Source organism: Coregonus clupeaformis, chromosome 25 (genome assembly GCF_020615455.1).
Source record: "Coregonus clupeaformis isolate EN_2021a chromosome 25, ASM2061545v1, whole genome shotgun sequence".
In the NCBI taxonomy this organism is placed as follows: domain Eukaryota; kingdom Metazoa; phylum Chordata; class Actinopteri; order Salmoniformes; family Salmonidae; genus Coregonus; species Coregonus clupeaformis.
The window spans coordinates 15,191,371-15,215,433 of NC_059216.1; the positions used below are offsets into that span (position 1 = coordinate 15,191,371).

The 24,063-nt window shown below is 45.7% G+C and overlaps 1 protein-coding gene across 1 annotated transcript; it reads right to left on the reverse strand.

Annotated features, from left to right (window-relative positions):
* Positions 1–7,609: 7,609 nt before the first annotated feature.
* Positions 7,610–22,994, reverse strand: LOC121556233 (ribose-5-phosphate isomerase). The gene is made up of 9 exons (XM_041870132.2): positions 22,586–22,994; positions 17,198–17,258; positions 17,001–17,056; positions 16,853–16,912; positions 16,589–16,653; positions 13,418–13,486; positions 12,934–13,075; positions 11,086–11,185; positions 7,610–9,628 (listed from the first exon to the last, which is right to left on the reverse strand). The coding sequence occupies exons 1-9, from the start codon at positions 22,781–22,783 to the stop codon at positions 9,531–9,533; spliced, it is 849 nt and encodes a 282-aa protein (XP_041726066.1). The 5' UTR covers positions 22,784–22,994; the 3' UTR covers positions 7,610–9,530.
* Positions 22,995–24,063: the final 1,069 nt, after the last annotated feature.

The window sequence follows — 24,063 nt, forward strand, 5'->3', positions numbered from 1 at the left end:
CCTGTATTATTATTATCCTGTATTATACTGTATTATTATCCTGTATTATTACTATCCTGTATTATTATCCTGTATTATACTGTATTACTATCCTGTATTATTATCCTGTATTATACTGTATTATTATCCTGTATTATACTGTATTATTATCCTGTATTATACTGTATTATTATTATCCTGTATTATTATTATCCTGTATTATACTGTATTATTATTATCCTGTATTATACTGTATTATTATCCTGTATTATCCTGTATTATTACTATCCTGTATTATCCTGTATTATTATCCTGTATTATACTGTATTACTATCCTGTATTATTATCCTGTATTATCCTGTATTATTATTATCCTGTATTATACTGTATTATTATTATCCTGTATTATACTGTATTATTATTATCCTGTATTATACTGTATTATTATATCCTGTATTATACTGTATTATCCTGTATTATCCTGTATTATTATTATCCTGTATTATTATTATTATCCTGTATCATTATACTGTATTATTATCCTGTATTATACTGTATTATTATTATCCTGTATTATACTGTATTATTATTATCCTGTATTATCCTGTATTATTATTATTATCCTGTATTATCCTGTATTATTATTATCCTGTATTATCCTGTATTATTATTATCCTGTATTATACTGTATTATTATTATCCTGTATTATCAGGAATTATTATTATCCTGTATTATTATTATCCTGTATTATTATTATCCTGTATTATCCTGTATTATTATTATCCTGTATTATCCTGTATTATTATTATCCTGTATTATCCTGTATTATTATTATCCTGTATTATTATTATCCTGTATTATCCTGTATTATTATTATCCTGTATTATACTGTATTATTATTCAATCAATCAATCAATTTTATTTTATATAGCCCTTCTTACATCAGCTAATATCTCGAAGTGCTGTACAGAAACCCAGCCTAAAACCCCAAACAGCTAGTAATGCAGGTGTAGAAGCACGGTGGCTAGGAAAAACTCCCTAGAAAGGCAAAACCTAGGAAGAAACCTAGAGAGGAACCAGGCTATGAGGGGTGGCCAGTCCTCTTCTGGCTGTGCCGGGTGGAGATTATAACAGAACCATGCCAAGATGTTCAAAAATGTTCATAAGTGACAAGCATGGTCAAATAATAATCAGGAATAAATCTCAGTTGGCTTTTCATAGCCGATCATTTAGAGTTGAAAACAGCAGGTCTGGGACAGGTAGGGGTTTCGTAGCCGCAGGCAGAACAGTTGAAACTGGAATAGCAGCAAGGCCAGGCGGACTGGGGACAGCAAGGTGTCATCATGCCCGGTAGTCCTGACGTATGGTCCTAGGGCTCAGGTTCTCAGAGAGAAAGAGAGAACGAGAGAATTAGAGAGAGCATACTTAAATTCACACAGGACACTGGATAAGACAGGAGAAGTACTCCAGGTATAACCAACTAACCCCAGCCCCCGACACATAAACTACTGCAGCATAAATACTGGAGGCTGAGACAGGAGCGGTCCGGAGACACTGTGGCCCCATCCGAAGAAACCCCCGGACAGGGCCAAACAGGAAGGATATAACCCCACCCACTCCGCCAAAGCACAGCCCCCGCACCACTAGAGGGATATCCCCAACCACCAACTTACAATCCTGAGACAAGGCCGAGTATAGCCCACAGAGGTCTCCACCACAGCACAAACCAAGGGGGGGCGCCAACCCAGACAGGAAGATCACGTCAGTAACTCAACCCACTCAAGTGACGCACCCCCCAGGGACGGCATGAAAGAGCACCAGCAAGCCAGTGACTCAGCCCCTGCAACAGGGTTAGAGGCAGAGAACCCCAGTGGAGAGGGGAACCGGCCCGGCAGAGACAGCAAGGGCTGTTCGTTGCTCCAGCCTTTCCGTTCACCTTCACACTCCTGGGCCAGACTACACTCAATCATATGACCTACTGAAGAGATAAGTCTTCAGTAAAGACTTAAAGGTTGAGACCGAGTCTGCGTCTCTCACATGGGTAGGCAGACTGTTCCATAAAAATGGAGATCTATAGGAGAAAGCCCTGCCTCCCGCTGTTTGCTTAGAAATTCTAGGGACAATTAGGAGGCCTGCGTCTTGTGACCGTAGCGTACGTATTGGTATGTACGGCAGGACCAACTCGGAAAGATAGGTAGGAGCAAGCCCATGTAACGCTTTATAGGTTAACAGTAAAACCTTGAAATCAGCCCTTGCCTTAACAGGAAGCCAGTGTAGGGAAGCTAGCACTGGAGTAATATGATCAAATTTCTTGGTTCTAGTCAGGATTCTAGCAGCCGTATTTAGCACTAACTGAAGTTTATTTAGTGCTTTATCCGGGTAGCCGGAAAATAGAGCATTGCAGTAGTCTAATCTAGAAGTAACAAATGCATGGATTAATTTTTCTGCATCATTTTTGGACAGAAAATTTCTGATTTTTGCAATGTTACGTAGATGGAAAAAAGCTGTCCTTGAAACAGTCTTGATATGTTCGTCAAAAGAGAGATCAGGGTCAAGAGTAACGCCTAGGTCCTTCACAGTTTTATTTGAGACGACTTTACAACCATCAAGATGAATTGTCAGATTTAACAGAAGATCTCTTTGTTTCTTGGGACCTAGAACAAGCATCTCTGTTTTGTCCGAGTTTAAAAGTAAAAAGTTTTCAGCCATCCACTTCCTTATGTCTGAAACACAGGCTTCTAGCGAGGGCAATTTTGGGGCTTCACCATGCTTCATTGAAATGTACAGCTGTGTGTCATCCGCATAGCAGTGAAAGTTAACATTATGTTTTCGAATAACATCCCCAAGAGGTAAAATATATAGTGAAAACAATAGTGGTCCTAAAACGGAACCTTGAGGAACACCGAAATGTACAGTTGATTTGTCGGAGGACAGACCATTCACAGAGACAAACTGATATCTTTCCGACAGGTAGGATCTAAACCAGGCCAGAACTTGTCCGTGTAGACCAATTTGGGTTTCCAGTCTCTCCAAAAGAATGTGGTGATCGATGGTGTCAAAGGCAGCACTAAGGTCTAGTAGCACGAGGACAGATGCAGAGCCTCGGTCTGACGCCATTAAAAGGTCATTTACCACCTTCACAAGTGCAGTCTCAGTGCTATGATGGGGTCTAAAACCAGACTGAAGCATTTCGTATACATTGTTTGTCTTCAGAAAGGCAGTGAGTTGCTGCGCAACAGCTTTTTCTAAAAATTTTTGAGAGGAATGGAAGATTCGATATAGGCCGATAGTTTTTATATTTTCCGGGTCAAGGTTTGGCTTTTTCAAGAGAGGCTTTATCACTGCCACTTTTAGTGAGTTTGGTACACATCCGGTGGATAGAGAGCTGTTTATTATGTTCAACATAGGAGGGCCAAGCACAGGAAGCAGCTCCTTCAGCAGTTTAGTAGGAATAGGATCCAGTATGCAGCTTGAAGGTTTAGAGGCCATGATTATTTTCATCATTGTGTCAAGAGATATAGTACTAAAACACTTAAGTGTCTCTCCCGATCCCAGGCCCTCGCAAATCGTGCAGATCCAGGACAGCTAAGCCCTGGAGGAATACGCAGATTCAAAGAGGAGTCCGTAATTTGCTTTCTAATGGTCATGATCTTTTCCTCAAAGAAGTTCATGAATTTATCACTGCTGAAGTGAAAACCATCCTCTCTTGGGGAATGCTGCTTTTTAGTTAGCTTTGCAACAGTATCAAAAAGAAATTTTGGATTGTTCTTATTTTCCTCGATTAATTTGGAAAAGTAGGATGATCGAGCAGCAGTGAGGGCTCTTCTGTACTGCACGGTACTGTCTTTCCAAGCTAGTCGGAAGACTTCCAGTTTGGTGTGGCGCCATTTCCGTTCCAATTTCCTGGAAGCTTGCTTCAAAGCTCGGGTATTTTCTGTATACCAGGGAGCTAGTTTCTTATGACAAATGTTTTTCGTTTTTAGGGGTGCAACTGCATCTAGGGTATTGCGCAAGGTTAAATTGAGTTCCTCAGTTAAGTGGTTAACTGATTTTTGTCCTCTGACGTCCTTGGGTAGGCAGAAGGAGTCTGGAAGGGCATCAATGAATTTTTGTGTTGTCTGAGAATTTATAGCACGACTTTTGATGCTCCTTGGTTGGGGTCTGAGCAGATTATTTGTTGCGATTGCAAACGTAATAAAATGGTGGTCCGATAGTCCAGGATTTTGTGGAAAAACATTAAGATCTACAACATTTATTCCATGGGACAAAACTAGGTCCAGAGTATGACTGTGGCAGTGAGTAGGTCCAGAGACATGTTGGACAAAACCCACTGAGTCGATAATGGCTCCGAAAGACTTTTGGAGTGGGTCTGTGGACTTCTCCATGTGAATATTAAAATCACCAAAAATTAGAATATGATCTGCTATGACTACAAGGTCTGATAGGAATTCAGGAAACTCAGAGAGGAACGCTGTATATGGCCCAGGAGGCCTGTAAACAGTAGCTATAAAAAGTGATTGAGTAGGCTGCATAGATTTCATGACTAGAAGCTCGAAAGATGAAAACGTCATTTTTTTTTGTAAATTGAAATTTGCTATCGTAAATGTTAGCAACACCTCCGCCTTTGCGGGATGCACGGGGAATATGGTCACTAGTGTAACCAGGAGGTGAGGCCTCATTTAACACAGCAAATTCATCAGGCTTAAGCCATGTTTCAGTCAGGCCAATCACATCAAGATTATGATCAGTGATTAGTTCATTGACTATGACTGCCTTTGAAGTGAGGGATCTAACATTAAGTAACCCTATTTTGAGATGTGAGGTATCACGATCTCTTTCAATAATGGCAGGAATGGAGGAGGTCTTTATCCTAATAAGATTGCTAAGGTGAACACCACCATGTTTAGTTTTGCCCAACCTAGGTCGAGGCACAGACACAGTCTCAATGGGTATGGCTGAGCTGACTACACTGACTATGCTATTGGCAGACTCCACTAAGCTGGCAGGTTGGCTAACAGCCTGCTGCCTGGCCTGCACCCTATTTCACTGTGGGGCTAGAGGAGTTAGAGCCCTATCTATGTTGGTAGATAAGAGGAGAGCACCCCTCCAGTTAGGATGGAGTCCGTCACTCCTCAGCAGGTCAGGCTTGATCCTGTTTGTGGGTGAGTCCCAGAAAGAGGGCCAATTATCCACAAATGTTATCTTTTGGGAGGGGCAGAAAACAGTTTTCAACCAGCGATTGAGTGCTGAGACTCTGCTGTAGAGCTCGTCACTTCCCCTAACTGGGAGGGGGCCAGAGACAATTACTCGATGCCGACACATCTTTCTAGCTGATTTACACGCTGAAGCTATGTTGCACTTGGTGACCTCTGACTGTTTCATCCTAACATCGTTGGTGCCGACGTGGATAACAATATCTCTATACTCTCTACACTCGCCAGTTTTAGCTTTAGCCAGCACCATCTTTAGATTAGCCTTAACGTCGGTAGCCCTGCCCCCTGGTAAACAGTGTATGATCGCTGGGTGATTCGTTTTAAGTCTAATACTGCGGGTAATGGAGTCGCCAATGACTAGGGTTTTCAATTTGTCAGAGCTAATGGTGGGAGCCTTCGGAGTCTCAGACCCCGTAACGGGAGGAGTAGAGACTAGAGAAGACTCAGACTCAGACTCCGACTCGCTACATAATGGGGAAAACCGGTTGAAGGTTTCTGTCGGCTGAATGAGCGACACCGGTTGAGCATTCCAACAGTATTTCCCTCCAGAAGCCATGAGAAAGTTGTCCGGCTGCGGGGACTGTGCGGGGGGATTTATACTAACATTACTATCTGTACTTACTGGTGGCACAGACGCTGTTTCTTCCTTTCCTACACTGATATTACCCTTGCCTAACGATTGCGTCTGAAGCTGGGCTTGTAGCACAGCTATTCTCGCCGTAAGGCGAGAATTCTCCTGTATATTATGAGTACAGCGAGTACAGCGACTGCAATTAGAAGACATCATGTTAATGTTACTACTTAGCTTCGGCTGTTGAAGATGTTGATGAACCATGTCCAGGTAAAGCGTCCGGAGTGAAAAAGTTGAATAAGGGAAAAAAGTTGCGATGGAAAAAAGGAAAATAACGTAAAGTTGGCAGCTAAAACGCACAGGAAAATGACTCTTCTGTCTCGGGATAAACGTCCGGGGTGAAAAAGTTTAACGAAAAAAGATGAGTGAGGACAAAACTAAAAAGTTGGTAAATTTGTTGAACACAGAGATTGATTAAACGTTTATTAAAAGTAAAACGTGAATAGTTTGTTAGGTAGCCAAGTAGCAACAAACAGCAGAGCAGCACGGAGACAATGCGGAAGCGAGACGGAAGTCACGTGGCGAGTCAACAGCTGATGAGCTTGATCATTATTATCCTGTATTATTATTATCCTGTATTATCCTGTATTATTATTATCCTGTATTATTATTATCCTGTATTATACTGTATTCTTATTATCCTGTATTATCCTGTATTATTATTATCCTGTATTATTATTATCCTGTATTATACTGTATTATTATCCTGTATTATTATCCTGTATTATACTGTTTTATTATTATCCTGTATTATACTGTATTATACTGTATTATTATTATCCTGTATTATAATTATCCTGTATTATACTGTATTATTATTAACCTGTATTATTATCCTGTATTATACTGTATTATTATTATCCTGTATTATCCTGTATTATTATCCTGTATTATACTGTATTATTATCCTGTATTATTATTATACTGTATTATTATCCTGTATTATACTGTATTATTATTATTATCCTGTATTATTATTATCCTATATTATTATTATCCTGTATTATCCTGTATTATTATTATCCTGTATTATACTGTATTATTATTATCCTGTATTATACTGTATTATTATCCTGTATTATACTGTATTATTATTATCCTGTATTATTATCCTGTATTATTATCCTGTATTATCCTGTATTATTATTATCCTGTATTATACTGTATTATTATTATCCTGTATTATACTGACGCTATAATGTTTCTTCTATTCTGCTGAGTCATTTACTTTATGTTCATATTGTTATGTTGTATTAGTTCTGATTGTTGTGTTAGTTCTGATTGTTGTGTTAGTTCTGATTGTTGTGTTAGTTCTGATTGTTGTATTAGTTCTGATTATTGTATTAGTTCTGATTGTTGTATTAGTTCTGATTATTGTATTAGTTCTGATTGTTGTATTAGTTCTGATTATTGTATTAGTTCTGATTGTTGTATTAGTTCTGATTGTTGTATTAGTTCTGATTATTGTATTAGTTCTGATTGTTGTATTAGTTCTGATTGTTGTGTTAGTTCTGATTGTTGTATTAGTTCTGATTGTTGTATTAGTTCTGATTGTTGTGTTAGTTCTGATTGTTGTATTAGTTCTGATTGTTGTATTAGTTCTGATTGTTTTTGTCCAGAAGGAAACATTTTGTTGGATGATGTATCTCGTACATTACTAATAAAATGTTAAACTTGATTCCTGATAATGGTCAAAATATTTTTACCACAAAACTGGGGTAAGCAAATGTGAAATAATCTCCATGACATTCTAGAAAATGTAGTAGTGAAACAGTAATGAAACAGTTTCATTGTTGATGTTGGTTTAATCTGTAATACAACCCCAGAACCGAACAGCTGAAAGACAGCCAACTCATCATTTTACATTTACATTTTCGTCATTTAGCAGACACTCTTATCCAGAGCGACTTACAAATTGTCATCACAGTCGTATTGGCACTGAAAGGTATAGATAGACATAGAGCTGGTGCTAAACTGTCACATCCTGCTTAGTGACCAATAAAGGAGCTGCTATGGAAGGAGAAGGGATGCTATTGGTGCCAGAAGCAGACTCAGTCAAGACAGCCAATAGGCTACAGATGGGGACATGCATGGCCGTTCAATAGTTACATTTGGTGCATTACACCCCCCCCCCTTCCCCTGTACTGCTGTTTGGAAGCAGGTTGAGACTAGGTGAGCCATGCATTGAGTCTGGATTTTGAAAACCTTAAGAAATGTTTTGTGAATCCAGACCCTGCAACTTTGGTATTAGGTAAGAGAATGCCACAAGGCTGGCTTGAGCAATGAACGGAAACGATGTGCAACAACTAGACAAACAGAGACACAGCCTGAGAGAAAGTCTGTTTGGGCCATCCAGACAGATCTGGGACACAGACAACTAGAGACAGATCTGGGACACAGACAACTAGAGACAGATCTGGGACACAGACAACACCAGTTAGACAGTTCTCAGTAGAAACAGAGCAGATGTTCAGGCTAGTGGTCAAAATGGCACCATAATCCCTATTTTAGTGCACTACGTTTGACAAGGGCCCATTGGTGTCAGTGTGCCCCATAGGGTCAAAACTATTGCGCTATAAAGGGGATAGGGTACCATTCAGGAAGTTTAGTCTTTGGACTGTACCACTGCTGCCAGACTGGTTTGTTCATCTCCACCAGAGCTCTCTGTTTATCTAAAGAGAACAGAAAACACACCACTGACTGATGTTACTACACCCTGTTAGCTACTACGGCCACAGTGAGTCAATGCAGGTCTAGCTACGGCCACAGTGAGTCAATGCAGGTCTAGCTACGGCCACAGTGAGTCAATGCAGGTCTAGCTACGGCCACAGTGAGTCAATGCAGGTCTAGCTACGGCCACAGTGAGTCAATGCAGGTCTAGCTACAGCCACAGTGAGTCAATGCAGGTCTAGCTACGGCCACAGTGAGTCAATGCAGGTCTAGCTACGGCCACAGTGAGTCAATGCAGGTCTAGCTACAGCCACAGTGAGTCAATGCAGTTTTAGCTACAGCCACAGTGAGTCAATGCAGGTCTAGCTACAGCCACAGTGAGTCAATGCAGGTCTAGCTACGGCCACAGTGAGTCAATGCAGGTCTAGCTACGGCCACAGTGAGTCAATGCAGGTCTAGCTACGGCCACAGTGAGTCAATGCAGGTCTAGCTACGGCCACAGTGAGTCAATGCAGTTTTAGCTACAGCCACAGTGAGTCAATGCAGTTTTAGCTACGGCCACAGTGAGTCAATGCAGGTCTAGCTACAGGCCACAGTGAGTCAATGCAGTTTTAGCTACGGCCACAGTGAGTCAATACAGGTTTAGCTACAGCCACAGTGAGTCAATGCAGGTCTAGCTACGGCCACAGTGAGTCAATGCAGGTTGGATGTTTATGACAGTGACATTCTTTAAGACAGTCCCAAATGGCACCCTAATCCCTACACACTACACTCCCTTTGACCAGAGCCCCATGGGTCTATCTGCCTTGGTCAAAGGGAGTGTCATTTGGGACTTAGAGTCTGTACATGCCATGATGAGAGACAGACGTTGAGGTGACGTTGTGTCTGTGTGAGGCAAAACTACAGGTGACTATTTTTACACCAATCACAGTCGGAGTCCGTCAGATCAGGCAGAGATAGAATATTAGGGCACTTGTGGTTGAGATGAGATGGTTGATGGTGGTTGGTTCCAGGTGGTGCTGGAGAAGGGCTCTGGTCAGTTGACTGGGGGGTCTCTGATACGAACACTACCATCCTCCATCCCAAAGTACACCCTCTCTGTCATCCCCACAAACAGACCTGTCTCTACCACACCTAGAGGAAGGGAGGGAGAGAGATTAGGTAGGAGGCAGGGAGAGAGAGAGGCGAGGTAGGGGGGGAGAGAGAGAGGCGAGGTAGGGGGGGAGAGAGAGGCGAGGTAGGGGGGAGAGAGAGAGGCGAGGTAGGGGGGAGAGAGAGAGGCGAGGTAGGGGGGAGAGAGAGAGGGACGAGGTAGGGGGAGAGAGAGAGGGACGAGGTAGGGGGAGAGAGAGAGGCGAGGTAGGGGGGGAGAGAGAGGCGAGGTAGGGGGAGAGAGAGAGGCGAGGTAGGGGGAGAGAGAGAGGCGAGGTAGGGGGAGAGAGAGGCGAGGTAGGGGGAGAGAGAGAGGCGAGGTAGGGGGAGAGAAGGGGAGAGAGAGAGGCGAGGTAGGGGGAGGAGAGAGGCGAGGTAGGGGGGAGAGAGAGGCGAGGTAGGGGAGAGAGAGGCGAGGTAGGGGAGGCGAGGGAGGGGAGAGAGAGGCGAGGTAGGGGGAGAGAGAGGCGAGGTAGGGGGAGAGAGAGAGGCGAGGTAGGGGGAGAGAGAGGCGAGGGGCGAGGTAGGGGGAGAGAGAGAGGGACGAGGTAGGGGGAGAGAGAGAGGCGAGGTAGGGGGGAGAGAGAGGCGAGGTAGGGGGGAGAGAGAGAGGGACGAGGTAGGGGGAGAGAGAGAGGCGAGGTAGGGGGAGAGAGAGAGGGACGAGGTAGGGGAGAGGGAGAGGAAGGGGAGAGAGAGGCGAGGTAGGGGGAGAGAGAGAGGGACGAGGTAGGGGGAGAGAGAGAGGCGAGGTAGGGGGAGAGAGAGAGGCGAGGTAGGGGGAGAGAGAGAGGCGAGGTAGGGGGAGAGAGAGAGGCGAGGTAGGGGGAGAGAGAGAGGGACGAGGTAGGGGGGGAGAGAGAGGCGAGGTAGGGGGGGAGAGAGAGGCGAGGTAGGGGGAGAGAGAGAGGCGAGGTAGGGGGAGAGAGAGAGGGACGAGGTAGGGGGAGAGAGAGAGGCGAGGTAGGGGGAGAGAGAGAGGCGAGGTAGGGGGGAGAGAGAGAGGGACGAGGTAGGAGGGAGAGAGAGAGGGACGAGGTAGGAGGGAGAGAGAGAGAGGCGAGGTAGGGGGAGAGAGAGAGGGACGAGGTAGGAGGGAGAGAGAGAGGGACGAGGTAGGAGGGAGAGAGAGAGAGGCGAGGTAGGAGGGAGAGAGAGGCGAGGTAGGAGGGAGAGAGAGAGAGGCGAGGTAGGAGGGAGAGAGAGGCGAGGTAGGAGGGAGAGAGAGGCGAGGTAGGAGGGAGGGAGAGAGAGGCGAGGTAGGAGGGAGAGAGAGAGGGGCGAGGTAGGAGGGAGAGAGAGAGGGGCGAGGTAGGAGGGAGAGAGAGGCGAGGTAGGAGGGAGGGAGAGAGAGGCGAGGTAGGAGGGAGAGAGACAGACTAACATTCATGTCCCAGAACAATAGTCACTGTAGAAAGAGGAACAGTGTGTGTGTGTACCTGGTATCATCTTTATAGCTGTATTAACCTCCTTCCAGTTGTGAGTGTGTTCAAACTTCCAGTCCAGAAGGAAGTTACTGTTGTCTGTTACCACCGGACCCTGAGTAACAATCAGAATACTGGATATCTCACTCATATATAATAAATGACCAATGAGAATGCTTTCCTCTCACGTACAGTATATGTCACTAATTCAACCTCCTTGTTATTGCAGTGGTTCATTCAGGTCATTTGTTGTGTATTATAGAGAATATAAAAGTGTAAATTAACAGGTATTAGCAGATTATTATCATTAACAGGCTTTAACAGTGTAGAGTACATAAAGCATGACATTTACTACAGGAAGAGTTATACATGCAGTACACTCAAACTATTCAGACCCCTTGACTTTTTCCATATTGTTACATTATAGCCTGTTTTCCCCCTCAATAATACACACACACACACACACACAATACCCAAAAAAACAGGTTTTTAGATTTTTTGGACTGAAATATCACATTTACATAAGTATTCAGACCATTTTACTCAGTACTTTGTTGAAGCACCTTTGGCAGCGATTAAAAGCCTGGAGTCTTCTTGGGTATGACGCTACATGCTTGGCACATATGTATTTGGGGAGTTTCTCCCATTCTTCTCTGCAGATCCTCTCAAGCTCTGTCAGGTTGGATGGCGAGCGTCGCTGCACAGCTATTTTCAGGTCTCTCCAGAGATGTTCGATCTGGTTCAAGTCCGGGCTCTGGCTGGGCCACTCAAGGACATTCAGAGACTTGTCCCGAGGCCACTCCTGCGTTGTCTTGGCTGTGTGCTTAGGGTCGTTGTCCTGTTGGAAGGTGAACCTTCACCCCAGTCTGAGGTCCTGAGCGCTCTGGAGCAGGTTTTCATCAAGGATCTCTCTGTACTTTGCTCCGTTCATCTTTCCCTCGATCCTAACTAGTCTCCCTGCCACTGAAAAACATCCCCACAGCATGATGCTGCCACCACCATGCTTCACCGTAGGGATGGTGCCAGGTTTCCTCCAGACGTGACGGTTGGCATTCAGGCCAAAGAGTTCAATCTTGGTTTCATCAGACCAGAGAATCTTGTTTCTTTAGGTGCCTTTTGGCAAACTCCAAGCGGGCTGTCATGTGCCTTTTACTGAGGAATGGCTTCCCTCTGGCTACTCCACCATAAAGGCCTGATTGGTGGAGTGCTGTAGAGATGATTGTCTTTCTGGAAGCTTCTCCCATCTCCACAGAGGAACTCTGGAGCGCTGTCAGTGACCATCTGGTTCTTGGTCACCTCCCTGACCAAGGCCCTTCTCTTGCTCAGTTTGGCCGGGCGGCCAGCTCTAGGAAGAGTCTTAGTGGTTCCAAACTTCTTCCATTTAAGAATGATGAAGGCCACTTTGTTCTTGGGGACCTTCAATGCTGCAGAAATGTTTTGGTACCCTTCCCCAGATCTGTGCCTCGACACAATCCTGTCTCGGAGCTCTACGGACAATTCCTTCGACCTCATGGCTTGGTTTTTACTCTGACATGCACTATCAACTGTGGGACCTTATATAGACAGGTGTGTGCCTTTCCAAATCATGTCCAATCAGTTGAATTTACCACAGGTGGACTCCAATCAAGTTGTAGAAACATCAAGGATGATCAATGGAAACAGGATGCACCTGAGCTCAATTTCAAGTCTCATAGCAAACCTGTTTTTGCTTTGTCATTATGGTGTATTGTGTGCAGACTGAGGAAAAAAGTATATTTAATCAATTTTAGAATAAGGCTGTAACGTAACAAAATGTGGAAAAAGTCAAGGGGTCTGAATACTTTCCGAAGGCACTGTATAGAGTTAGTTCTCCCATTGACTCACAGCTTTACTGATGGCCATGCGGAGCACTGCCTCCCCTCCGAACCGCTTGGCTATCGCCCTGGAGACGGGGATGTAGGCCATGGGGATGACTTCTATAGGAACACCCTTCTTCCACTGCTGGCCCAGGGCCGAGGAGTCCTTCCTGAGGTGGGGACACACCAAGTGTACAGGGCTCAACATTCAGGTACATTTTCCAGGAGAACACCGGGTCAAAATTTGACGGGAAAGCAGATGATGCGTGCATAATTTCAATAGCAGGTGATTTTCTCTTCCATTTGTGGGCTGAGCAAGTAGCCTACACAGGGTTCAAACAGACATTGTCAAGTCAAATTCAAGGGCATTTTCAAGCACTTCATTGTAAGAAGGGTTTCCAGGCCTGCAGTGGAATCCTCTGAGGTTTCTTTGTATTTTTAACCTCTATGATACTTTAGCCAATCAAAGACCTTACCATTTCAAGGCACTATGCAATTACAGGAGAACACACCTAAAGTCCGCGATGACGATGAAGTGTTTGGCGCAGCCGGCTACGATCTTCTCCTGAGTCAGACAGCCTCTAGCAGAGAGAGGAGAGGGGGGGCAGACAGAGACAAAGATAACTGATGAGATGGTGATGTATGGAGACTGGCAGCATGGATGGGACAGGCTAGTCTAGAGCCTGGTAGCATGGATGGGAACAGGCTAGTCTAGAGACTGGTAGCATGGATGGGAACAGGCTAGTCTAGAGACTGGTAGCATGGATGGGAACAGGCTAGTCTAGAGACTGGTAGCATGGATGGGAACAGGCTAGTCTAGAGACTGGCAGCATGGATGGGAACAGGCTAGTCTAGAACATGACTGTAGTCAGGGAGCCTGGTAGCATGGATGGGAACAGGCTAGTCTAGAACATGACTGTAGTCAGGGAGCCTGGCAGCATGGATGGGAACAGGCTAGTCTAGAGACTGGTAGCATGGATGGGGACAGGCTAGTCTAGAGACTGGTAGCATGGATGGGAACAGGCTAGTCTAGAGACTGGCAGCATGGATGGGAACAGGCTAGTCTAGAGACTGGTAGCATGGATGGGAACAGGCTAGTCTAGAGACTGGTAGCATGGATGGGAACAGGCTAGTCTAGAGCCTGGTAGCATGGATGGGAACAGGCTAGTCTAGAGACTGGTAGCATGGATGGGAACAGGCTAGTCTAGAGCCTGGTAGCATGGATGGGAACAGGCTAGTCTAGAGACTGGTAGCATGGATGGGAACAGGCTAGTCTAGAGCCTGGTAGCATGGATGGGGACAGGCTAGTCTAGAGACTGGTAGCATGGATGGGGACAGGCTAGTCTAGAGACTGGTAGCATGGATGGGAACAGGCTAGTCTAGAGACTGGTAGCATGGATGGGAACAGGCTAGTCTAGAGACTGGTAGCATGGATGGGAACAGGCTAGTCTAGAACATGACTGTAGTCAGGGAGCCTGGTAGCATGGATGGGAACAGGCTAGTCTAGAGACTGGTAGCATGGATGGGAACAGGCTAGTCTAGAGACTGGTAGCATGGATGGGGACAGGCTAGTCTAGAGACTGGTAGCATGGATGGGAACAGGCTAGTCTAGAGACTGGTAGCATGGATGGGGACAGGCTAGTCTAGAACATGACTGTAGTCAGGGAGCCTGGTAGCATGGATGGGAACAGGCTAGTCTAGAGACTGGTAGCATGGATGGGAACAGGCTAGTCTAGAGACTGGTAGCATGGATGGGAACAGGCTAGTCTAGAACATGACTGTAGTCAGGGAGCCTGGTAGCATGGATGGGAACAGGCTAGTCTAGAGACTGGTAGCATGGATGGGAACAGGCTAGTCTAGAGACTGGTAGCATGGATGGGAACAGGCTAGTCTAGAGACTGGTAGCATGGATGGGAACAGGCTAGTCTAGAGACTGGTAGCATGGATGGGACAGGCTAGTCTAGAGCCTGGTAGCATGGATGGGAACAGGCTAGTCTAGAGACTGGTAGCATGGATGGGGACAGGCTAGTCTAGAGACTGGTAGCATGGATGGGAACAGGCTAGTCTAGAACATGACTGTAGTCAGGGAGCCTGGTAGCATGGATGGGAACAGGCTAGTCTAGAGACTGGTAGCATGGATGGGGACAGGCTAGTCTAGAGACTGGTAGCATGGATGGGAACAGGCTAGTCTAGAGACTGGTAGCATGGATGGGGACAGGCTAGTCTAGAGACTGGTAGCATGGATGGGAACAGGCTAGTCTAGAGACTGGTAGCATGGATGGGAACAGGCTAGTCTAGAGCCTGGTAGCATGGATGGGAACAGGCTAGTCTAGAGCCTGGTAGCATGGATGGGGACAGGCTAGTCTAGAGACTGGTAGCATGGATGGGAACAGGCTAGTCTAGAGACTGGCAGCATGGATGGGAACAGGCTAGTCTAGAGACTGGTAGCATGGATGGGACAGGCTAGTCTAGAGACTGGTAGCATGGATGGGAACAGGCTAGTCTAGAGACTGGTAGCATGGATGGGAACAGGCTAGTCTAGAGACTGGCAGCATGGATGGGAACAGGCTAGTCTAGAACATGACTGTAGTCAGGGAGCCTGGTAGCATGGATGGGAACAGGCTAGTCTAGAGACTGGTAGCATGGATGGGAACAGGCTAGTCTAGAGACTGGCAGCATGGATGGGAACAGGCTAGTCTAGAGACTGGTAGCATGGATGGGAACAGGCTAGTCTAGAGACTGGCAGCATGGATGGGAACAGGCTAGTCTAGAGACTGGTAGCATGGATGGGAACAGGCTAGTCTAGAGACTGGTAGCATGGATGGGGACAGGCTAGTCTAGAGACTGGTAGCATGGATGGGAACAGGCTAGTCTAGAGACTGGTAGCATGGATGGGAACAGGCTAGTCTAGAGACTGGCAGCATGGATGGGAACAGGCTAGTCTAGAGACTGGTAGCATGGATGGGAACAGGCTAGTCTAGAGACTGGTAGCATGGATGGGAACAGGCTAGTCTAGAGCCTGGTAGCATGGATGGGAACAGGCTAGTCTAGAGACTGGTAGCATGGATGGGACAGGCTAGTCTAGAGCCTGGTAGCATGGATGGGAACAGGCTAGTCTAGAGACTGGTAGCATGGATGGGAACAGGCTAGTCTAGAGACTGGTAGCATGGATGGGAACAGGCTAGTCTAGAGACTGGTAGCATGGATGGGAACAGGCTAGTCTAGAGACTGGTAGCATGGATGGGAACAGGCTAGTCTAGAGACTGGCAGCATGGATGGGAACAGGCTAGTCTAGAGCCTGGTAGCATGGATGGGAACAGGCTAGTCTAGAGCCTGGTAGCATGGATGGGGACAGGCTAGTCTAGAGACTGGTAGCATGGATGGGAACAGGCTAGTCTAGAGACTGGTAGCATGGATGGGAACAGGCTAGTCTAGAGACTGGTAGCATGGATGGGAACAGGCTAGTCTAGAGACTGGTAGCATGGATGGGAACAGGCTAGTCTAGAGACTGGTAGCATGGATGGGAACAGGCTAGTCTAGAACATGACTGTAGTCAGGGAGCCTGGTAGCATGGATGGGGACAGGCTAGTCTAGAGCCTGGTAGCATGGATGGGAACAGGCTAGTCTAGAGCCTGGTAGCATGGATGGGGACAGGCTAGTCTAGACAGACAGAAGCTTCTTACCCTCCTCCTTTGATGAGTGTGAGAGCTGCATCCACCTCGTCTGCCCCGTCAATGGCCACGTCCAGCTGGGAGGGGTCAGAGGTCACCAGAGGTCAAACAGAATACTGCTGACAATAACACATTATACAGGACAAACTTCTAAACACATACTAACTCGACATTTCCTAAAGAACGTGTCAAACTTTGGAGGACATGTAACATATAATTCTATTTTAAATAGATCAAAGTGCTAAACGCTGCTAACCAACATTAAGACTACAGTACCTCTGGGTTTCTATCCAGATCAGACAGGGTCAGACCACGCTGCAGAATCAACTGACGAGCCTGGAGGAGAGTAAGAGAATGAGTGTTCATGTTTAGTCCCATCCGTCAGATTAGAGTCATCTCTGTAGACTATGGGATACAGACTCACCTGGAAGGAGGTGGGGACACACACTATGTTGAGCTTCTCCTGACGAACTCTCTCCGCTGGAACACACAGTTAGAGCACAGTTTCAAGTCATAATCACGAGAGAGGACGGTGTATTTGGAAAGGTTCATCGATCAGCCCTTTGTGGATGAATAAAGTACTAGCTATAAATCAACCGGTAGGCTAGTGTGTATCCTCACCTAGTCTGTCTACAGCATACACGATGGTGGATCCACTGCCCACTCCAACTACCTGGTTGTTCTGTGATGGGAGGAAGGAGGAAATACAAGTAACAGCCAGTTCACGTGATCATAGGACACCCTGGTGAAGAGCGCTTGTCTGTCCCAACGTTGGTTATTAGGTTTTGCATCGGAGCTCCGAGAGTGAGGACTCTCCTTTTCTTTTTTCAGGTGTTCTACTCTGCTAGCCAGCACCTCTCCTAAACAGGTGTTCTACTCTGCTAGCCAGCACCTCTCCTAAACAGGTGTTCTACTCTGCTAGCCAGCACCTCTCCTAAACAGGTGTTCTACTCTGCTAGCCAGCACCTCTCCTAAACAGGTGTTCTACTCTGCTAGCCAGCACCTCTCCTAAACAGGTGTTCTACTCTGCTAGCCAGCACCCTCTCCTAAACAGGTGTTCTACTCTGCTAGCCAGCACCTCTCCTAAACAGGTGTTCTACTCTGCTAGCCAGCACCTCTCCTAAACAGGTGTTCTACTCTGCTAGCCAGCACCTCTCCTAAACAGGTGTTCTACTCTGCTACCCAGCACCTCTCCTAAACAGGTGTTCTACTCTGCTAGCCAGCACCTCTCCTAAACAGGTGTTCTACTCTGCTAGCCAGCACCTCTCCTAAACAGGTGTTCTCCTCTGCTAGCCAGCACCTCTCCTAAACAGGTGTTCTACTCCGCTAGCCAGCACCTCTCCTAAACAGGTGTTCTACTCTGCTAGCCAGCACCTCTCCTAAACAGGTGTTCTACTCTGCTAGCCAGCACCTCTCCTAAACAGGTGTTCTACTCTGCTAGCCAGCACCTCTCCTAAACAGGTGTTCTACTCTGCTAGCCAGCACCTCTCCTAAACAGGTGTTCTACTCTGCTAGCCAGCACCTCTCCTAACCTAAACAGGTGTTCTACTCTGCTAGCCAGCACCTCTCCTAAACAGGTGTTCTACTCTGCTAGCCAGCACCTCTCCTAAACAGGTGTTCTACTCTGCTAGCCAGCACCTCTCCTAACCTAAACAGGTGTTCTACTCTGCTAGCCAGCACCTCTCCTAAACAGGTGTTCTACTCTGCTAGCCAGCACCTCTCCTAAACAGGTGTTCTACTCTGCTAGCCAGCACCTCTCCTAAACAGGTGTTCTACTCTGCTAGCCAGCACCTCTCCTAAACAGGTGTTCTACTCTGCTAGCCAGCACCTCTCCTAAACAGGTGTTCTACTCTGCTAGCCAGCACCTCTCCTAAACAGGTGTTCTACTCTGCTAGCCAGCACCTCTCCTAAACAGGTGTTCTACTCTGCTAGCCAGCACCTCTCCTAAACAGGTGTTCTACTCTGCTAGCCAGCACCTCTCCTAACCTAAACAGGTGTTCTACTCTGCTAGCCAGCACCTCTCCTAAACAGGTGTTCTACTCTGCTAGCCAGCACCTCTCCTAAACAGGTGTTCTACTCCGCTACCCAGCACCTCTCCTAAACAGGTGTGCGTTGATTTTGCCTCCATATCACATGATCATATTGCCGGAAGATACCTACCCCACCGTTACGCTTGTTTACACTGAGCTCGGAACGCAATCATGGTTACATTAAGACAATATGGAGCCGGTGCGAGATATGTGTCAGAAAACGTACCTCAATACAGGGAGGGGATATTGCACTGTACTCCACAATGTAGCTTTATCCACACTGATACAGCGAGAAGACTGAAAAACTGCCCAGGATGACGGCGAGCAAAAGAAGCAGCTCTAGCTTAATGGCCGACGGGGACAAGGAGAGTTTGGAAGCATTGTGCGATTCTGTTGGCGCGAGTACAGTTGGTGAGAATGAATGGATGATGATTCACAAAAGGGCCAAAGTTGGAAATGAACAGCATGTTATGGTTGGAGTGGGATGTTATGGTTGGAGTGGGATGTTATGGTTGGAGTGGGATGTTATGGTTGGAGTGGGATGTTATGGTTGGAGTGGGATGTTATGGTTGGAGTGGGATGTTATGGTTGGAGTGGCATGTTATGGTTGGAGTGGCATGTTATGGTTGGAGTGGCATGTTATGGTTGGAGTGGCATGTTATGGTTGGAGTGGCATGTTATGGTTGGAGTGGGATGTTATGGTTGGAGTGGGATGTTATGGTTGGAGTGGGATGTTATGGTTGGAGTGGCATGTTATGGTTGGAGTGGCATGTTATGGTTGGAGTGGCATGTTATGGTTGGAGTGGCATGTTATGGTTGGAGTGGCATGTTATGGTTGGAGTGGGATTCACGTGCAAGGGTGTTTTTTGGGTCGACCCGTTTGCAGTCTGGAAGATGGTGAAGGACGATTTGGGTAAAGTGGAACCGGTCCGAGAGACAAAGAGCGATATTCTGATTTAGTGTGTCAACATCCCAAAAGGAGAAACCGCTTCTACACACACAGTATATACAGCAACATGCTTCATCTGACTCTTCAACTAATACAGATTTATTCCTTTGACAAACACTTGCCACGTGTCCAAACTTTTTACAGTTGAAGTCGGAAGTTTACATACACTTAGGTTAGAGTCATTAAAACTCGTTTTTCAACCACTCCACAAATTTCTTATTAACAAATTATAGTTTCCAACAATTGTTTACAGACAGATTATTTCACTTATAATATAAATAATCCAGTTTATTTTGTAACTCAATCCGTTCCATCTTCTCCTCCCCCGGGAGGCTGGCTGGGGACCTCATCTTAATTATCACCTTTTCCTCCTCAGCTCTTCTGGTCTCAGCAACATTACTACCAGATTTTCTAAGGTATTTGGCCACTTCAAATTTAAAGAGCTCCGTTCTTGCAATAAGATTTTTTCTTCACAAGCCCTTTCCCAAAAGTGCGAGAGCGGCACTTTAACCTCAAACGTAACTGTATCATTATGTAATAAGGAGCTATTTAGCTTCCAGTAGGATGCTCTTCCAAGGCTAGTATCATGGGTAAATATTTTGACATCAATGCTCCTATGGTCTGTGAGGGGAGTAGTACAAATATTTGTAGTAACATACTATCAATACATTTCTATACAAGGCAAAAATCTATTCTGGACCTTCTGGCACCTGTTTTGTAACTCCAAGTGAATGATCTGTCGGCCAGAAACCTCTCTCCATATATCAGTAAGAACAAACTTTTCCATAGAAAGTATTACACCCTAATTCTGATTGGTTAGCCTACCCGGGGGCCATCTATCAGTTGAATTATCTCTAGTAAATGTTAAAGTCCCCTCCTATCAATAATAACGAATTGTGAAATGTAGATAAGCAATGAAGTATATGTTTCTCTGGATATTCAAGCTACTCTGCATTCTCCTGTTTGGTGTTTACAGTAATGAGCGTAATGTCATTGTAACTGATTGTAACCGAGTGTAGAACCGAGTGTAGAACATTACCACCAAAGGTATTTTTCGTTGTAATGACCCCAGCGGAGCGTTCAGAGCCACGGGAAAGCCAAATATCGTTGCCCCACTGTGACTTCTAGAAGTTGGCTTCAGCAGAAATTGAGTGCGACTCTTGAAAAAAACAAAAATATGTTCAAAGTTGTTTATAAGGTATTGCGCTTCCCATATCTAGCCAGATAGACCCCTTTCCTCTAGCCAGATAGACCCCTTTCCTCTAGCCAGACAGACCCCTTTCCTCTAGCCAGACAGACCCCTTTCCTCTAGCCAGACCCCTTTCCTCTAGCCAGACAGACCCCTTTCCTCTAGCCAGACAGACCCCTTTCCTCTAGCCAGACAGACCCCTTTCCTCTAGCCAGACAGACCCCTTTCCTCTAGCCAGACAGACCCCTTTCCTCTAGCCAGACAGACCCCTTTCCTCTAGCCAGATAGACCCCTTTCCTCTAGCCAGACAGACCCCTTTCCTCTAGCCAGACAGACCCCTTTCCGCTAGCCAGACAGACCCCTTTCCTCTAGCCAGACAGACCCCTTTCCTCTAGCCAGACAGACCCCTTTCCTCTAGCCAGACAGACCCCTTTCCTCTAGCCAGACAGACCCCTTTCCTCTAGCCAGACAGACCCCTTTCCGCTAGCCAGACAGACCCCTTTCCTCTAGCCAGACAGACCCCTTTCCTCTAGCCAGACAGACCCCTTTCCTCTAGCCAGACAGACCCCTTTCCAGGACACCACACACTGACGCGCACGACTCTTTGCGGCAGTAAGAAAACCATCTGCACCCATTTACATTTTTATCACTTCTAAACAAAATAACCTTTGGGGGTTCTCATACGTTTACAATGGTGTTCTGATTATTGCTTTAACAGTCGCTAAGATTATATTTGGTTGTGATCTTTGCAAAATAAAAATGTTGGATGCAGCCGTTGTTAGCTAGAATACTAACGCTCATTGATATTGGTTGTAGCAAAAGCTAACCAAAGAGCCATTCTACATTTCAGTCATTTAACAGACGCTCTTATCCAGAGCGACTTACAGTTAGTGAGTGCATAATTTTTTTCTCTTCTTCACACTGGCCCCCCGTGGGAATCGAACCCACAACCCTGGCGTTGCAAGCGCCATGCTCTACCAACTGAGCTACACGGGGCCCATTCTACTGGTTGAAGTCTTTTTTTTAGTATAATGCAGTTGATTTGCGATGATGACACATTACATTAAGCAGGACATTCATACGAGCCTGAAAATCCAATTATAATCCAAAAGTATTGTGAAATGCCTCATAAGCAACATGTAAATAGAGGCTTTTCTTGCCGTCTTTCTAGAAGTCCCCCTTGTTCTGCCACCAACTTCCGAGCATGGCCCTCGTGTGGCAATGTTTGCAAACAGGAAGGGATCTAGCTAGCAAGTCAGTGAATGATAGTTGTGCAGCTTTCTTTTGGTCATGTTCACTTTCTATTCTCAACGCTGTTAGGAATGATGGCAACAAGGTTTACCAGACATTCTTACAGATAAATCCATGTTTATTCATTATAGATTTAGCGACCTTAACTATAAAATCACCCACAGCCACAAGGCTTAGCTACAAGATCTCCACAACTAAATGTTAGCCTTGCTAGCTACATAAGAAGAGAGCTGAAGTTGAATATGGGGTCAACATAGCGACAACATAAATGAACCTGTGTAGCCTACCGTCTACCTGGCTGGCACAAGGACATGGCTGCGCTAACTAGCTAACGTTAGCTAACTGGAGTTGTACACGTTATGGCTACTACATAGCTACTTCCTAGCGTTTTAGTGGTACGTTATTAAATGTCGATGTCCTAGCCACTACTAGCCAGCCAACTAGCTGTTTAGCATCAGCATGGCCCCCACATTTAAAAGGGCATCCCAAATTGAGTATGATAGCTAACTTAGCTATCTGCTTAAACAAAACGGTCCCCACCACAGTTAGCTATATTTAATTTACTGTCAACACAATACCAGTTCTCTTACCTGAACATGGTTATCCACCGCAGCGTAGCCTGCTAGTTTCTTTGCCTCTTCTGCCATGCCGTCTCTGTCGCTGGGACTCCTAAACAGACACACGTGGGTCAGGTTGTGGGTGAACGGACTCCCTTTCTTCAATATTGCGGAACTATGGCCAGCTGCTGCAGAGAGGAGGGTGGGACCGATCCACCTCTGGAGTATCATAGCCCTGCCCAGCGACAAGACAAGCCACAGCCTCCTTCAAGGACGGACAAATTCACGATGTGCTGCAAAATAAGCCTTGTATGTTGTTGTTGTTGTTGTTGTTGAGTCCGTTGTCCTTGTGCCGCTTGACCAACGCGGTAAAGCCACTGAACTGTTAACATAACTTTACATGTAGATCTGGGAATCTGTGTGCAGGTCGCTTCCTCGACTAGTGCTGCGTTCAACGTCCCAACATCCCTGAACGGTTTAAAACTGTTCGTTCATGAAAAGGGACAGGCTGTACGTTTCCCAGTAATTTCAATCAAGGATAAATGCCCCTTGATTTGGAAGTTTTGTTGTTGTTATAGGTTAAAGTTGCGCTATGCAGAAATCGCGCCACCATTTCCTGGGTGCTAAAACTCTAATCGTTTGTCTAATTTCAGTTTATTTGACAAAATAAGCAAGTATAGTAAAGAGAATCATTGTACCATCTAAACCGCTGTGAAATATATTTTCCATAACCCAAAATATTGTTGTTTCAGCTGTCTGGAAGTAAATGTTTCTCAAACAAAACTTAAGAACAGGAAGCAGTGGTCCCGTGTAGCTCAGTTTGTAGAGCATGGCGCTTGCAACGGCAGGGTTGTGGGTTCGATTCCCACGGGGGGCCAGTTTGAAAAAATGTATGCACTCACCTAACTGTAAGGAGCGTCTGCTAAATGACGTAAAATTAAGCATAGATATAGCACACATAGAACAGGTCCACCGCTTCTTAGACTTGCTTTCGAGTAGAATGATAGATCTATAACTCAGATTTCTATGTGAATTTGGTGGGGTTGGCCAAAAAGTTACATATAGAGCCCCACAGTGGAGATGTCATAATACCCATAAAGCCTAGCTGTTAAACAGGGAAATGGTTCCAATCATTTTTCCCATAGGGAATTTTAGAAACACTTAAAATAAGGGCTGTGTTTGTGTAAATCTCTCTCGGATAAGGTGACTGTTAAAAACAGTAATGTTCTCATCGAATGTAGGCTAATTCTTTGAGCACTTCAAACATATATTTCATAAAAATCAAGTGATATTTGTGAAAATGTCACAGGACGAATTAGCTCCATTCTTTACATTATTGTAGTGTGAATTCAGAAAAATTGGGACAGTTTTTTCATTTCAGTCTTCTGTTACCTCTTTTGACATCTATCCACAGGGGCGCAACTTTGGTTTTAGAAGTGGGGGGGGCATAACCTGGCAGTAGGTCTGGGGGTCCTCCCTCGACATCTATCCACAGGGGCGCAACTTTGGTT

What these genes read in the sequence shown, in the direction of transcription:
- LOC121556233 (XM_041870132.2), bottom strand. Translation starts at nt 22,783, where the DNA reads ATGATACTCCAGAGGTGGATCGGTCCCACCCTCCTCTCTGCAGCAGCT. An exon ending in CGGTGGATAACCATGTTCAG is followed by an intron (nt 17,259 to 22,585) that starts GTAAGAGAACTG and finishes CTCCCATCACAG; the next exon opens with AACAACCAGGTAGTTGGAGT. An exon ending in GTATGCTGTAGACAGACTAG is followed by an intron (nt 17,057 to 17,197) that starts GTGAGGATACAC and finishes TGTGTGTTCCAG; the next exon opens with CGGAGAGAGTTCGTCAGGAG.